Source organism: Pholcus phalangioides, unplaced genomic scaffold, assembly GCF_987345545.1.
Source record: "Pholcus phalangioides strain wild (caught in Gottingen) unplaced genomic scaffold, Ppha-v1.0 ptg000008l_1, whole genome shotgun sequence".
NCBI classification, from domain to species: Eukaryota; Metazoa; Arthropoda; class Arachnida; order Araneae; family Pholcidae; genus Pholcus; species Pholcus phalangioides.
This window is the reverse complement of record NW_028301601.1, coordinates 785,938-801,423: the sequence shown is the minus strand read 5'-3', so window position 1 is coordinate 801,423 and position 15,486 is coordinate 785,938. Positions and strand designations below refer to the sequence as shown.

The 15,486-nt window shown below is 35.3% G+C and overlaps 1 protein-coding gene across 5 annotated transcripts in view; it reads right to left on the bottom strand.

The window, feature by feature from the left end:
- The window catches only part of LOC149083472 (dual specificity protein phosphatase CDC14C-like), a 46,038-nt gene extending 40,530 nt beyond the window's left edge, over positions 1 to 5,508 (bottom strand). For 4 of the 5 annotated variants that reach the window (XR_016192899.1, XR_016192900.1, XM_089233987.1 and 1 more), the window contains exons 1-2: positions 5,116 to 5,489; positions 1,910 to 2,006 (exon numbers count right to left, since the gene is read on the bottom strand). Coding sequence is in view for 3 of the 5 variants with exons in the window: in XM_089233987.1 (XP_089090113.1) it covers positions 1,910 to 2,006; positions 5,116 to 5,167 (149 nt within the window). In the remaining 2 variants the exon portion in view is untranslated. Of the gene's footprint in view, positions 1 to 1,909; positions 2,007 to 5,115 lie in introns of all 5 variants that reach the window. The other variant, XM_089233989.1, reaches the window with a different exon arrangement.
- Between the last annotated feature and the right edge of the window lie 9,978 nt (positions 5,509 to 15,486).

The window sequence follows — 15,486 nt, the reverse complement described above, 5'->3', positions numbered from 1 at the left end:
CACAGATAACAGACTTTTTGCGGGCAGATTCTTTAGAAATGATTTATTTCCCCCAAAAATAGGAATTGTTTTCAACCACAGTAGGCATTCGTGAGACAAGAATTTCCCAGGAGTTTGGGGAAATGCAGTAAAAATTTGATACCCATGTGATGGTGATATTTGTTAGCAATGTTTTAACACTAGAAAGACGGATCACAAGAGTATATCCAGAAAGACGGGATGGGGTCAAAATGTCGCCGCCCCCCCCAATAGTTTTTTTAATAGATACCTTAATGCTTCAAATCACGGAATATTATTTTTAAAACATAGAGTTATAACACAAAAAACAAAGGGTGAAACCACTGGCCTGTTGATATATTTTGTTTTTATCTAACACTCAAAGCATTCTGTGCAAATCATCTCTCTCGATGCACATTTGCCGCACACTGGCTTTTTGCATTGCGTATGAGATTGAAGTGTTTTATTGAGGGTGCAGTTCCTTCTCACTTGGCCTTTCTGTCGTTTTTTCTCTCCATCAATAGGTGTTTTGCATCTTATCACATTTTGAATTGCAGTTTTCAAGTTGAAATACTCAGCACAGAGTTCTTCACATAACTGCAACATGTAAGTTCTCAGAGTGATTTTTTTCTTGTGACTTGTGTGTTTGTACAAAATCCAAGCATTTATCGCTGACATATCCAAAATGTTAGAAAATACAGGCACTAGCCAGCGACGACTTCCAGTCTTGGTCGTGTATAATCGTACCGTTTGATCCACGATGTCGACTCAATATTTAGTTTCGGTATTATAGGCAACAGTTTCTGGGGTCTCTTTTTCGACAAGGTATCATTTCTCACGATTTTACGTTTCTTATTTCTCAATGGAATTCTATTTTGTACCAACGGATGCACCATTGGAGAAATAATTTTATTTTGATTTAAATCTTCATCATCAGAACCGCTACTTGCTTCTCCACAGTTAGGCATAGAGTAGATCTCATGCTGTTTTGCACTTTCATCATCACTGCTTCTAGATTTTCTCTTATATAAATCTTTGCAACTCCTGGAGTATTTCTTCTTCAGTAGATATACGTTTTCTCACCATTTCTAAACTGGTTGAAATGGTCACTGCCAAATTTTCTGCATCCCAGGACTAACAATTTATCGGATAATATGGAAAGAATGCTTGACAAAAACCAAAAATTACACACCTGCTGATGGACACTTGCAAATAAGAATGGGAAAAAAGAAAGGTCACACGGAAGGTCAAATGCAAAAAAAGACTTTCAGAAGAATTATAATCTACTTAGACATTAATTGTAACGATGACAGTAGTATTTACCGCATAATGTGCTAGGATATAAGGATGGGTCAAAATGACCCCTTTCAGTCTTTCTAGGTATATCTGCTCGTATTTTCGTTGCTAAAAAAGATAACGAAAAAAACTTTGGTATAGGCCTACAATAAGAACATGTTAATTTAGGAAAAGTCGAGAAATTTCAGATGGTTCGGTTTATTCTTAGCAGAGATATGCAAGCTTAAACAGCATGCAGGGTCATAATGACCCCTGTCCGTCTTTCTAGTGTTAATGTGATACCAATAACCAAAATTAATACTGATGTAGTTTTTATTACCAAGCTGCCAGCTGAGCTAGAGGACTCGTCACTATTATTGTCTTTTATTTATAATGTAATTTTTATACTTTAATTCCAGGATGAAGTATCAAATAATAAATTCATAACAAAAAATAATCACAATCAGATATTTCTCCTTCAACACCTGTTATACAAATTTAATGAACTGTTACACAAATCTTTTGATTCGCATGAATCACGTATGCACTATTTTTCTTCAATTATGTTGGAATGAAATGGTATTCTGTTAATAATTCCCTGTAATGATATTGGTAATATAAATACTATGAATATTACCTCTCGTATAGAAGCTCTGCATCAATGCTGAAAAAGTGGGTATGCGTTGTTGATCTCGGTTTCACAGGTGAGCGCAACGTCATGAAATAAAGACGATCTGAAATAAAATAAATATTCAAACTAATATAAATATGCAAACTATAATATAATAAATATTCAAATAAAAACAAGTCTGATAAACATAGTGGGATAAATTAAGAAGCTGTCCATACTTAGATTAAGACAAGGACTAAACTATTATACATAATACTGGCAGCATTAAAGAAATGACAAACCATTGCAAAGCCATACCCATGTCTGAAACACATTGTTTAAGAACCATGGTAACGAAAATAAACGTTCTGAAAATGATTGTCGAGGCCCAGAAATCTTTGTTGCTCAATGGTTTTTTACCCGTTTCGGGCATTTGCCTAGCTCTGGCAAACTTTTATAGTATCCCATCGTTCAAGTCAGGTCCCATTTGGTATATATGCAAAAATTTGACGACAATCAATCTAAAATTGTAGATTTGTATAGAGAACAAACACACAGACAGAAAATCTTATACATATATAAATAAATTTTTTCTTTCGTGATTTATACGCTTTCAAATACAAATAAAAATATAATGCCACAACAGGCAAAATACCCAACGAGGTGGCTGAGAAAAAGATGCCCATAAAAAAATATGGATGTCATATATTTAAAAAATATAGCAACCCAATTAAAAATACAATTAACAAAAATTATAAACAATATATACACATGATAAAATAATATACAATGCCCATAAAAAATACTTATGGTTGTCTTATTCTAAGTATGGATAGCTTCTCGATTTACCCCAACATGTTTATCGTATTTCTTTTTAAACGTGTCAATTGTGTTACAATTTACTATCTCCGGGGGTAAACTATTCCATTTATTAACAACCCTATTAGAGAAAAATTCTCTGCGACACCATAACCTTGCATTGTCCCTCACCAATCGATACTGGTGTCCTCTTGTATTTTCATATTGGGTTGTATTTTTTTTTTTTCAATTCACATCATTATATTATAATTCCGTATTTTGGTTATATTTGACAGCTATATTTTTTATCGGCGTCTTTTTCAGCAATCTCACTGGGCATTTGCCTGCTGTGGCCTTTGAGTTTGTACAGTCGAATCCCATTATAACTCCAAGGGACCGGAGAAATCACTTACGCTGTAACGAAACTTTATTATAAAGGAATTCAAGGTTTTCCCATTGTTCCTATGCAAACTTATGTGAGGGAATTATAAAAGTTCATTAAAAAAGATTTTCGCTATAACGTATTCGACTGTATTAACAGTACATGCACCTCATATACATTCCTCTATAGCAGCGGTTCTCAACCTTTTTTGACTCACGGAGCTCTTTTAAGTTAAAAAAATTCTATGGCGGATCCCATTTTTAATTATTCACCAGTCAATTATTTATTTTTACTATTTAAAAATTTTTATAATTATTTTTTAAATTTTACTGGTTTTTTTTTTTACTTTCTTCAAGCGGCCGCGAAGCCCCTGGAGAGTGCACAAGGAGCCCCAAGGGCTCCGCGGAGCACCAGTTGAGAACCGCTACTCTATAGAATTTCTAACGAATCTATATGTCGGAATATGTTGTGTGTGTATATGTTACAGAGTTATCCAAAAAAATAATTTTGAAGAATAATTTCACCTTCCAATATTTTAAGGTTTTCTTAATGATTAACAGAAAAATATCTCTATTAAAAGAATTACCTGAAATTTGAAGTATTTTCACTTTTCTACGAAATTTTTAGAGGTAAAATTGAATTTTGATGCATGAATCACACACCTAGATGTGTATTGACTAACCCTAGTCCCCAAAGCAGAATGTTTTGCAATGTTCTGCAACGAGCCCTCAACTGACTGAAAATTTTCTGCGGTAAAAATTCGCATATACATAATAGCGTTTTTCTACACTATTCTTAAAATTCTTCCAGATTGTTCTGCAACAGCACTGGTTGTTTTGCGACGTATGTCGCACATTTTGGCACATTCTGCTTTGGGGACCCTAGTTACGTCCAATGCCCAAAATCGGCCAGTTGACCAGGACAATGTTGGAAATTTCACAGAATTTTGGACATTAGGCAAAAGTGACTGGTGATCCGATCCTTATAATACTGACATCAATCCCCCTAAGATATTGCTACTGCAATTCCTTTGATCGTTAGGGTTGCCACAGCTGACCACAATTATAAATGGCCTTAAACCATCTCTCAAAAAATATGCCAACTTGGCTATAACTCCTGGATCGTGTCGTTTTTGTGGCCAGGGATCTCCAAACAGGCAGATTTTGGAGGCTTTGACCACAACATATTTATGTTGTCAGAGTTGTGATTGTTTTACGTTCTAGCTGTTTATGCCATCTGTGTTCCATACTTTGAAGTGAACATGATTAATGCTGGAATTTTCATGTGATGCAAGTATGATGTTGAAGGTCTGCCTGCTCTCTGCAGAGGGACTTTTTCAAATGGAAGACCAGATTATATCCACACCTCAAAGATAGAAAACTGCAGAAAACCAACTTCAGCCAACCTACTGTGCTGTCAACAGGGCCAACCTCGATTCTCACAATGAGAATCCAGATAAAATGTCTCCATGACCGCATAGAAGCACTTGAGCAGGCCACCACTAGATACTTTTTCAGGCAGGAAAAACACGCATTTGAGCCCCCAATTTTAATGTGGGAGTAGTTGAAAGGTAAATCGAGCACACCCTCCAGCAATTAGAGCACCAGACCCACCTACATCCACCCTATTTGCAACCCTGCACTTGAGTAACCTGCAGCACTGCTTCAGATAACTAAGTGACCTGCAACATTTTCAAATCAGTTGAGTGGCACCGAACTCTCCTAAAGATTGAGCACCTTTGGTCTAAACCAAGGGTGCTCAACCTTTTCGGAAAGTGTGGGCCACTTCACTGATATGAAAACGTGTCTCTCACAGGCCACATAAGTGATCCGTAAATATACCATGGATCACACAAGTGATCTGTCAATGTGCTGCAGGCAACTTGAATGATGTAGAACTGTGCCACAGGCTGTTTAATTGATCTGGTACCATGCTGTGTACCCCTTAGTTAATTTTTACAAAATTAGGTTTGAGGTCACAGGCCACATCAGATGACTCCGCAGGCCATAGGTTGAGCGTATGTGGTTTAGAAGGCCCCACGAATGCAACTTACCTTTTACATAGGTTGCAACATGTATAGCCGAGGGACAACCAAGATCTTCCATTGTAGACGTTTACAGTGTTTTGCTTACGTCTTTTCCCAGTTTTTAAGATGGCTGATTATTATTGAAAAAACATTTAAAAAATTACATTATAATCGATTTTTCAATCCCGATACAGTACCAGATCTTCGAGGGACGTAAATAGAGGGATCGGCGAAAAATGTCGATCTGATTTTGTGCGACCGGGATCGGATCCCGACATCATCGTCGCACTCGATCCGAAAATGAAGTCGATCGTTAATCTTTATATTTAATTTTTTTTCCCCTTATGTACCTCTAAATATTAACCGCGCCATATAACCTCCGCCTCAAGCGTCCATTTCATTTTTTTAAATGACACTTTTAAACTTTGAAGTTGACCACGTCTTGTGAAAGATCCGAACGTCTCTCCAAAATTAAAAATATTAGGATCCGCATGACCATATACTAGCGATAGAAATACGGGAGTTTTGGCCAGTTGACATGAAAATATACGGGATAATTAGAAGCCAGAGGGTTTCCTCTTTCAAATCGGGCACAACACAGGTCTGTCATAATGGGCAATTTACTACTCAGTAAGTTGTGCCAGAAGTGCGTGTTCCTAACAGTCTGAGCGCGTATCTAGTACTGCCATCTACATTTCAAAAGTGAAGTGTAGTGATTGAATATTTGTACCGTTTTTAAGCCTCTTGCTTTCTGTGACGAGACTTTTTAACGGCGACATCAGCTCGCATTCGCGCTTCGAACTTGGGAACCACATAAAACTGGCTACAGGCCAGGGCGACCTTTTTGGGGGTAAAAAAGAGCGCAGCGAATGACCTAGAGTAGCGGTTCTCAACCAGTGCTCCGCGCAGCACTTAGGGCTCCTTGTACACTCTCTAGGGGCCCCGCGGCCACTTGAGGAAAATGAAAAAAATACAGTAAAATGTATAAATATTTTTAAATAATAAAATTAAATCGGTAACTTTGATGAATAATTAAAAAATTGGTCTACGGGGCTCCGCCATATAATATTTTTACTAAAAAGGGCTCAGCGAGTCAAAAAAGGTTGAGAGCCGCTGACCTAGAGTGCGAGGAACTAGGTCAGAAGTGACCAAAATAACACATGAATGACGAAAAGAGTGACCCAGAGAGTGAGACCATGTCGTTGAGTGACCAAAATAGTGATCAAGATATTGTGTAAGCATAGGGAGTGACCAAAATATCCACCTGGAAAACAAGGGTACAAGTGAGAGAAAGAGTGAATGACAAAAATAATTTGCATGTGAGAGGCCATAATATTGTCCAAGCATATAAATTATGAGAAGGGTGACCTTTCCGGTTTGTAATGCATTCAAGTGACCAAAAGAGTGTGCAAGCACAAGTCATAAAGAGTGACCTTAACAGCAAGGGAATGGTTCAGAGAGTTAGCAAACATCTGAGCGACAAAAACAGTGTGCAAGACCAGAAAATGTCCTGAGAGTGTGTATGATCAAAAGAGCGATCCAGAGTAGTTAAGCATGGTTTTGACCTAGAGCAAGGGGTTCTCAAATTGTGCGTTGTGGCGCCCCCTGAAAAAGGTTTTTCAAAAATATTTGTTAAACAGCTCTGGGGAGCTGGCGGAGCCCATGGATAAGCATGGAATAAGGAAAACGGGTGGAAAAAGTTTGAGAACTCCTGACCTAGAGTGTGTGACAAAAAGAGTGAAGGACCAACACCATCTATAGCAGAAAGCCTCAGTGCGGAGCTTGTGACATCACTGAAGTCTATTTCACCTATAATCATTAGATATACTGCAAAAAAAGATAAAGATATCGCATGCATCCTACTTGTATATCCATTGGCTACAGGCGAAATGGACTTCAGTGAATGGATGAGTGACTTAGAGGCTTATTTACAGGGTGACAAATTTGAGAAACAAGCGGTCAAGAAAATATGACTAGAAGAGCAGATTTTGTATAGTCCACAGGTGGCAAAACCATAAATGCACCTCAGGGTACAATGCCAATTGTCACCAAAATAATCAACTGAAAAGAAGACAGCCAAATGATAACGCTCCTGTATTTTTAAGTAAATAATAGATCCTTTCTTCTATGAAAGAAACAGTGCAAAACTGGAAAAACTTTCACTACCATCTATTAAATAAAAACGGAATTATGTGATAATTTTCTGAGAGGAAAAACATTTTTAATTGGTTTTTTCCACCTGTGTGTCATGAACATTCACAGAGTATGCCGGGGGAAAAAAAGATTGCCATTGATATTTTCAGTTGTGCATGGGCAGATACAGGAAAGGGTCAAAGACGGAGCTGACTTACCTAATGAATATAGGTATAAATGAACTGACATCATCATCGTGCCCCCACGCTTTCAAAGTCTATCTCTGCCTATGAAGGCGAAACAAGGAATCTCTTCCAGAGAAATTTTGAGTTGCTAACCTTCAAAAAGCATTTAAATTACCAGAAAAATGATTGTAATAGCAAAAACTGAATTTTTTTTTTTAACAAAAAATTTTTTGATCAGCTTGTGTGGGGGGGGGGGGGGGACTACGAGCCTCTATGCCCTCTTTTCCCCCGGAGGTGCATTAACAGGTGAGTTAAGCGGCTCACATTCTGGTGCCTCTACCATCCCATTTCTTCTAATCTCCTCCGTTATATTCTTTGCGTGAAAAACCAGATTCCTATCATTTAACAAAAAAACCTCAGCTATAATATACTATTACTTAACCATACAACACACACATTTATTTGGGGAATTCATAACAAATTGGTGCATGCTGGAAAGTGTTGTGTTTGTGCATGTGTAGCCCTAACCCTAACTTATCTATGCTGTCAAATGCTATGCAAGGTTTCCAGAGGCACCTGGGTGAGCCTATGTGGCAAGATGGCTCAGAAGGTCCCAGTTTCTTTCACATCTCACTCATTTCTATTACATTTATCTGCTAGCAATGCTGATATTTTATCCAATCATCATTCTGTGTAGTCTTACAAGGATACAAGAGGCATGACCAATTCAACGGGAAAATAAAACTGAAAAGAGTTAATTTAACATCAATTATTTATTTTAAATAACAGGAAGGAGAATAATACACAATATATATTTTTACATACTCAAAATGTGAGCAAGAAAAAAAATTACAAACCAATGCTTGAGATGACAAAAGCTTGTCGAATAGAATGATCAAAGCAATAACATTTTTAAATAAATTCAAATGTAGCACCTTTATTTTTTTTCCTTCAAAAATTATCTCCCCATAGCCTAAACTTCCAGGCAAGTAAGAAAGAGACATATATATAAAAATATTGCATACAAAAATTGCGAATACTGAAAATATGAAATTACAAAAATAAATTTTCTAATAAGAGCTGCAGTTATGGGCATATTTGCGCAACACATGGCAATCACTTATGAAAAATCCCTTTGAATCTCGTCAGTTCATGTCTAATGCAAGAAATAAGTTTTTTCTCTCTGACACGAACAGCAACAAAGATGTAAAAACTGACCTAAAAACCTTTGACAGTAGGTCATCACAAGGAAATTGAAGTCACGACTACAGATTCTAAAGGTGAAATGAATGAAACATCTAAATGGCAGTCATGGCACAAGATACATCTACGTGTAGTGAATCGGACATTCAATTCCAAAATGCATAAATAGCTACCAAATGAATCGATTATATATTGTGTCATTCGAACATTTCATCATTGTCATTTACTGCACTTCGAGGGCCAATTGAACCAGAAACTGATTTCCCAATATTATTAGACAAAGAGACAGATCTTGAGAAGTATCTACAGTCCAACACCTCTGAGCTGCGACTAAATTTCAGGTGAATGTAACTGTAAATGTGATAAATTTTTTGGTTAAAATGCATTACTGCACAGACAATCATTTCAAAAGTGATAAATTTATCAAACTTTCTATTAGTGATAATGCATAATACCCAAGCCGTATTGGTAAATTTGATAAATACTAAAAAAATTATCAGTTTAATTGGTGATTATGCACAATACCCCAGCTCAGCGGTTCTCAACCTTTTTGACTCACGGAGCCCCTTTTTGGTGTATAATATCTATGGCGGAGCTCCATAGGCCTATTTTTTATTTATACATCAAAGTAACTGATTTATTTTTATTATTTAGAAATATTTATAATTTTTTCTCAAATTTACTGGTTTTTTTTTATTTTCCTTGAGCAGTCGCAGAGCCCCTGAGGAATACACACAAACCCCCAAGGGCTCAGTGAAGCACCGGTTGAGAACCGCTGCCCTAGCTTGGTGAATTTGATGAATATAGTTGACCCCGATATAACAAACTCTGTTACAGGAAATTCATGATTTAACAATTACAATAGTGATTTGACGATTAAAAAATTTGTTAAATCGAAGAATTTTACAAATGCAAATTCATTATAAAGGGGTACGATCTTAAAAAATTTTAAATGAGAGTTCATTATATCAAATTAGGATCATAAAATATGCTGAATAGGAGTTTGGAATATAAGGTCTGATTTCGGAATTCATCAGACAGTAGTTAATAATAGGAGTTATTTTGGGATGTTTGGAAAAATTCTTCAAATCTAAGTTCATTATATCCAGTTCGGACTCTGGCTCACAAGTATGATAATCTAAATAATAAATTTTAAAACAAACAAATGGAATGGATTTTTCATATTCACCAATGTGAAATGGCAATTATGCATAATAACTAGCAAATGTGATGAATTTAGTATGATTTATGGCGCTTACCAAAGACACTTGGGTAGTGTCAAACCCAAGGGTACGGTAGTGTATACCTATTCACAGGTAGAAGTGATAAATTTAGTGGAAATTTATCAAATTTATCAAAATGGTTGGCAATTATGCAAAATAACCTGCGATTACACATAATAATCAGATTTTATCACATTTACCATAACAAATACAAGATGCATATACTATTGCAAATGAATTACCCCAGATTCTCTCACCTTGAACGGCCCCTAATCTGTAATTGGTCAAGTATTACATCAGCAAATTTTTAGCCATTTTTGAACCCCCACCCCAGTAAAATTTAATCAGCACTGCCCCCTATCTCCTAACACATATTGGTGGGATCAGAAATGTACGTGGGAGGGAGCATAAGGGGCTCGCGTACCTCCTCCAGACAAAAAAAAATTTCTAACGCAAAAAAACATTTTTAAAACAAATTAAAATTTCAAAAGAAAAAACCTTTATATGTTATTATAATTGATTTCTGTTAATTTCAATGCTATTTGAAGGGTAAGAACTCAAAATTTCTTTAAGAAATTAATTGCGACCCACCCTTTAAGCCATATATGTCAAACTCTTGACCCGCAGACCAAATGTGGCCATGAAGGTTATCTGATGTGGCTAGCCCCCTGAAACCTAATTTTGTAAAAATGTACTAAGCTGCATATTTACAAATCATTTAAATGACCTGTGGCACAATTCCAGAGCATTTAAGTGGCTTGTGGCACATTTTCAGATCACTGAAGTAGGCCTCAAAGATCACTTGAGTAACCTGCGACACAGTTCCAGAACACTTAAACGATCTGTGGCACATTTAGACATCCCTTGAGTGACATGTGTCAGTTTTAAAGCAGTTAAGTGGTCCCCAGTGCAGTTCTACATCACTCGAGAGTTACCCGCAGAACATTCCCAGATTACTTAAGTGATGAGTGACACAGGTCCAGAGCACTTGAAGGATCCGTGAAACATTTAGAGATCACTAAAGTGGCTCTGTAGGGGACTTATTATGAGGGAGAATATTAGTTCAGGCGTTCAATAACTATCGAAAGGTTTTTCCGTTTTTGGTGCATCAAATAAGATGCCATTAAGAATATTTCATATCTTCATAAAGGGTGGTTGATGACGTAAGCATGATCCAAAATTCCCCCTCTCCCCTTGTCATCAAAAGTCAGCATATCGACCCCCCCCCCCCTTCGATGCTGACGTAATACTTGAATGGCCCCGTACAAACAATAAATACAAACGTCTAGCTGGAGGTCACAAGCAAGATAACAAACTGTCCCATCATTCCTTAAAATATCATTGACAAAAAAAAATGTAGCTCCACAAATAAATTCTACGTATGAATTCACACCAATAAGATTCAACGGATGTCGTAAATTATGTGCAAGATATTACTACTGAATCACATCAACACTTTTGCATCACAGAGATCTATATATATTTCATATTACATGTATATATCTTCGCAAACTACTCAGTATATATATCGTGAATGTACAATATTATCAAAGTAGCTCTATTGTGGAAACAGTTTATCAATTAGTGGTATGGAAAGACTTGTAACTACAGTAAAACCTTGATGTAAAACCTCATTTGGGTATATAGGATTTTATGGTGACTTTTAAGCATATGGCAATGCTGTTAACAAGCTCTTTTTTTTTTTAATGGGAGCCATAAAAATAGTCTGTTCCTCTTTCGCAAAATTTTTTTATAGTGATGACTTAACCGAAATTAGCGGCGAGTAAACGAGGGTTTGATAACATTGTGGTCTATGAGAGCTGGAAGGGTCTGAAAAAAAATGACGACTTAACCGGAGTGCCGACTTCACTGGGTTTTACTGTAGTTAAGTCTAACTGGCTTGCAATAAGAACATATTAAAAGCAAGAAAACTCTATGCACAGAAAATTTTTCAATACGAGAGGGAAGGGAAAAATCAGGATTTGGAAAATATAAGACTTCTTATAAACAGGAAAACATCTTAAGTGGATACTTCATGAACGGGATCCACTGTACTTAGGTTGGTCATTTTCATTCTCCCAATCTACCAACAGGATAACCCATTAAGTCAGTTCTGCCTTAACTGGTGCTTTAGTTTAGAGATTTTGCATTAAAAAATAGCCCACGGCTTCAAAAATCTAAAAAAATTTAGGCTCCAGTGAAATTTTTTAGGAGCAAAGCATGGTTTTGTTGTTTTAAAAAAAAACAGTCTCTCTCCTTAAATAGTAATTTTTTTCTACTTTCCGGGATTTATATACCTTCCTATGTTAAAACATGTTTACAATGACATGAAAACAAAAAAGTTTGTATCATTTAGTCTTCAATTTAGCAATTAGAAAAAATTTTAGGCACCAATACCAATTTTCCAGTCAACAAGACAACCTGGTGCCTGGGATTCATTAAGCCCTGCCATAGCCAAAAACAAAACCATATTTATACCTTATTGGCAGATGGAAACCTTTGGCACCTATAACATTAATTGAAGCTCTGACAAAGTTAACTAATGGCATTCGATTACGATATAGTGGTATAGTACCTACAAGACAAGTACCTCCACTGGAACTCGTGGATGATCACCTAACACGAATCAGTCATCTTCTCTGGCTGTGAATAGGGTATACAAAAGTCATATGAAGGACGGTTGTTTATTCGTAAATAGAGTGTAAATTGATGAGAATAAAAACTCACTACAAAGAGAACTAAATTTGATAAAACCAACCACTAAATTGCAGAGTTATAAATAAAAGAAAATGGCACTATTAATAGAGGACGTTTCTTTTGGACTTTGTTTTAGCTCGATTTGCATTAGAGCAAATTTAGTATTTCTCTCGATTAATAACAATTTTATTACTATTATAATGCTAAATTTATAATTAAATAAATTTTTCTTCACAGGCTCCAAATTCAAATTTATACTAAGTTGTATGTTGCATGTTACTCAAAAGAGAAATTATGTCTCAGCGATACTCTTTTATGACTACCACATGTATCAAATACTAATTTATATGCAATTAAAATATAAATATTTACTATTATAAGAACAATCAGTGAAAAAAGTCACTGGCAGATAAAATATTATAGAGTTAAAAAATCTCAACATTTCACGTTTAAAATTTTTCCCTTCTTTTCAAATAAAAATGCTCATGTAATTTTCATGTTTAACAAGCAATAACTCTTACAAATTCAATCATACTCGAGCATATAGATGGAATATTATACAGCTACATAACAATGTTCTTACACACAATGTTTTCACAAAGCTACATACGATAGATGTTTCTGTTTATATAGATAACTATTCCTATGATTATATTTGCACAGATTTGGTTCTCAATGCCTCACTGAAATAAATTTAACCACGATAACAGACAGTCGCACAAATTTCAATAAAGCGAGTCAAGGAGAACACAATCAGATGGCTAGTAATTTGCCACTCACAATTTGACTTTTTGTGCTAGCCTTGCACAATACTAAGAAGCAGGTAGGTCACCTTCGACTACTTATCAATATTATTGGAGGAAGGGGCGTTGAACGGTATTACCCTTCCCGACCAAGTTAATTGCTATATTCAGATGGTTTTGGTTACGAAGGCATGCTTCTTTGCAACTAGTTTTTGGTATAAAAAAAACAGATGGCAATTAAACATGATTAATCAAACAGGCCTTTTCCAGATATACTATTTTATCACATTAACATCAGACGACTGATTTTTTGAAAGAAAAAAAACACTGTGGGAACCACTCCCACCATTTATTGGCAAAGAAAAAAAATTGATATTTCGGATGGCAAATTTTCTTATCAACCAGCGTTAATGCCATTACATTTATATTACTTATTTGCCTGACAATTTCGTTATTTCACTCGAAATTGTGAAAAGGAAAAGATAAAGCAATTGAAAGTTTTTTTAATTATCTTTCGGGCATTCAGTGTAAAGCAGGTTCATGATCCAATGACTAAGGCAGGTCTTTTAATAAGAAAATTATACACTTAGTACACTTAGCACATCAGATTTTGATAACCATTTAAAATACTGCTTGATATTGTATGAAAATTTCATTAAATATCTCGAATTATATGAATTGAAAATTTTATCACTGAGAAATGAAACTAATACATCAAGCTTGATGAGGGAAAAACAATTAAGGATTACTTCTATCAAAAGAAACAAAATACAGTGATACCTTGGCTAACAAACGGCTCATCTTATGAACATTTTCGCGAATGATTTTTTAGTGATTTTTTTCCACCTCAGCTAATGAACATTTTTCTTGACACTGATGCACATGTTTACATAAAACAGCACTGTGAGCTGAATTTAAAGAGCTGTTCATCAAGATTAGTCACTCGAGCTGATTAACTCATGTCCACCTTGAATTTTTTTTCAGCACTGCTCTTTCTGACTCTTTTTTTTAATCATTTCATGTAAAATGTGAAAGATTCAGCTAATAAAAAATACATAAAAAAAAAAAAACAATGGGAGCATGTTTTCAGAGCCCACATTTCTTTCAGTGCTAACATCAAACTAAACAGTCTGGAAATTCTAGGAGCTTTATTTTTTTAACGTGCATAAATATGAGACACAGTAATGAACTGACCAAAACACAAATGGATGGGGGACACCTATGAACTTGACTGGGTTGTGTCAACCACAGCTTTTAGTCAACCAAAACTGGTGTTGGTTGTGTACGCAACGTAAAATAGAAAGAGCTTCAGTATTTCATCTTTCTAAATTCTCATTTATCCAATTTTGAAGCTGTTCATTTTAGCCTTCAGTTAGCTTGTCTTTTTTATAGCGCTCCTTGGCATTTTAAAAATTTATCTTTAAAGTTTAGGCATTACCTGGGATGAATTAAACAATTTTCTATAGAAACCTATGGAAAATAATTTTTCGGCTAACGAGCGTGACTCAGGAAAGAATTATTGTAAGCCAAGGTATTACTGTAATTGGATTATCGTGCCACTTACTGGTAGAAAAATATAGGTACATACTTTGGCAGATCAATAACTACTTATCCATTATACATAATTTCTCTTTTTTTTTAAATCTAGGTTTTACACCATAAAATATTAAGATTTTGTTTCTAATAAGATATTAAGAAGTTTTATTTTATTTATTTTATTTCATAAAACATGTTCTAAATAAAAAGTTAATTACAATGTTCAAAGAATATATATATATATACTTTCCTAGCTCCATTAAAAGTAGAGTAAAGAAGCTATTGTTCACAGATAAATGATATTGCCATCAAAGATCCATACACTGGAATCTAATTATATCTACACTTTGAACTTAAAATTTGTTACAAGTCAAATATAGTCCATAGAATTCCTATAGACAAAACTTTAAAAAATATTTCTATATATGTTTCGCAATTCATGAATCTAGCAAATGGCCAACTCTGAATAAAGGCTCAAATGCAAGAGAAAACGTATCACAGAATCTACAACCATCCAAAATACTCTCAGGAAAATTATTTTCACAGGCTAATATTGGAAGATCTTTGATCACATGACACAAGATGCCTTATAAATTTCATTTTAAGAACACTATTCTTATTACAAATATATCTTCGATTCAAAGCATTCAAGAGAATTGTTATCTTCCTTTAACATTC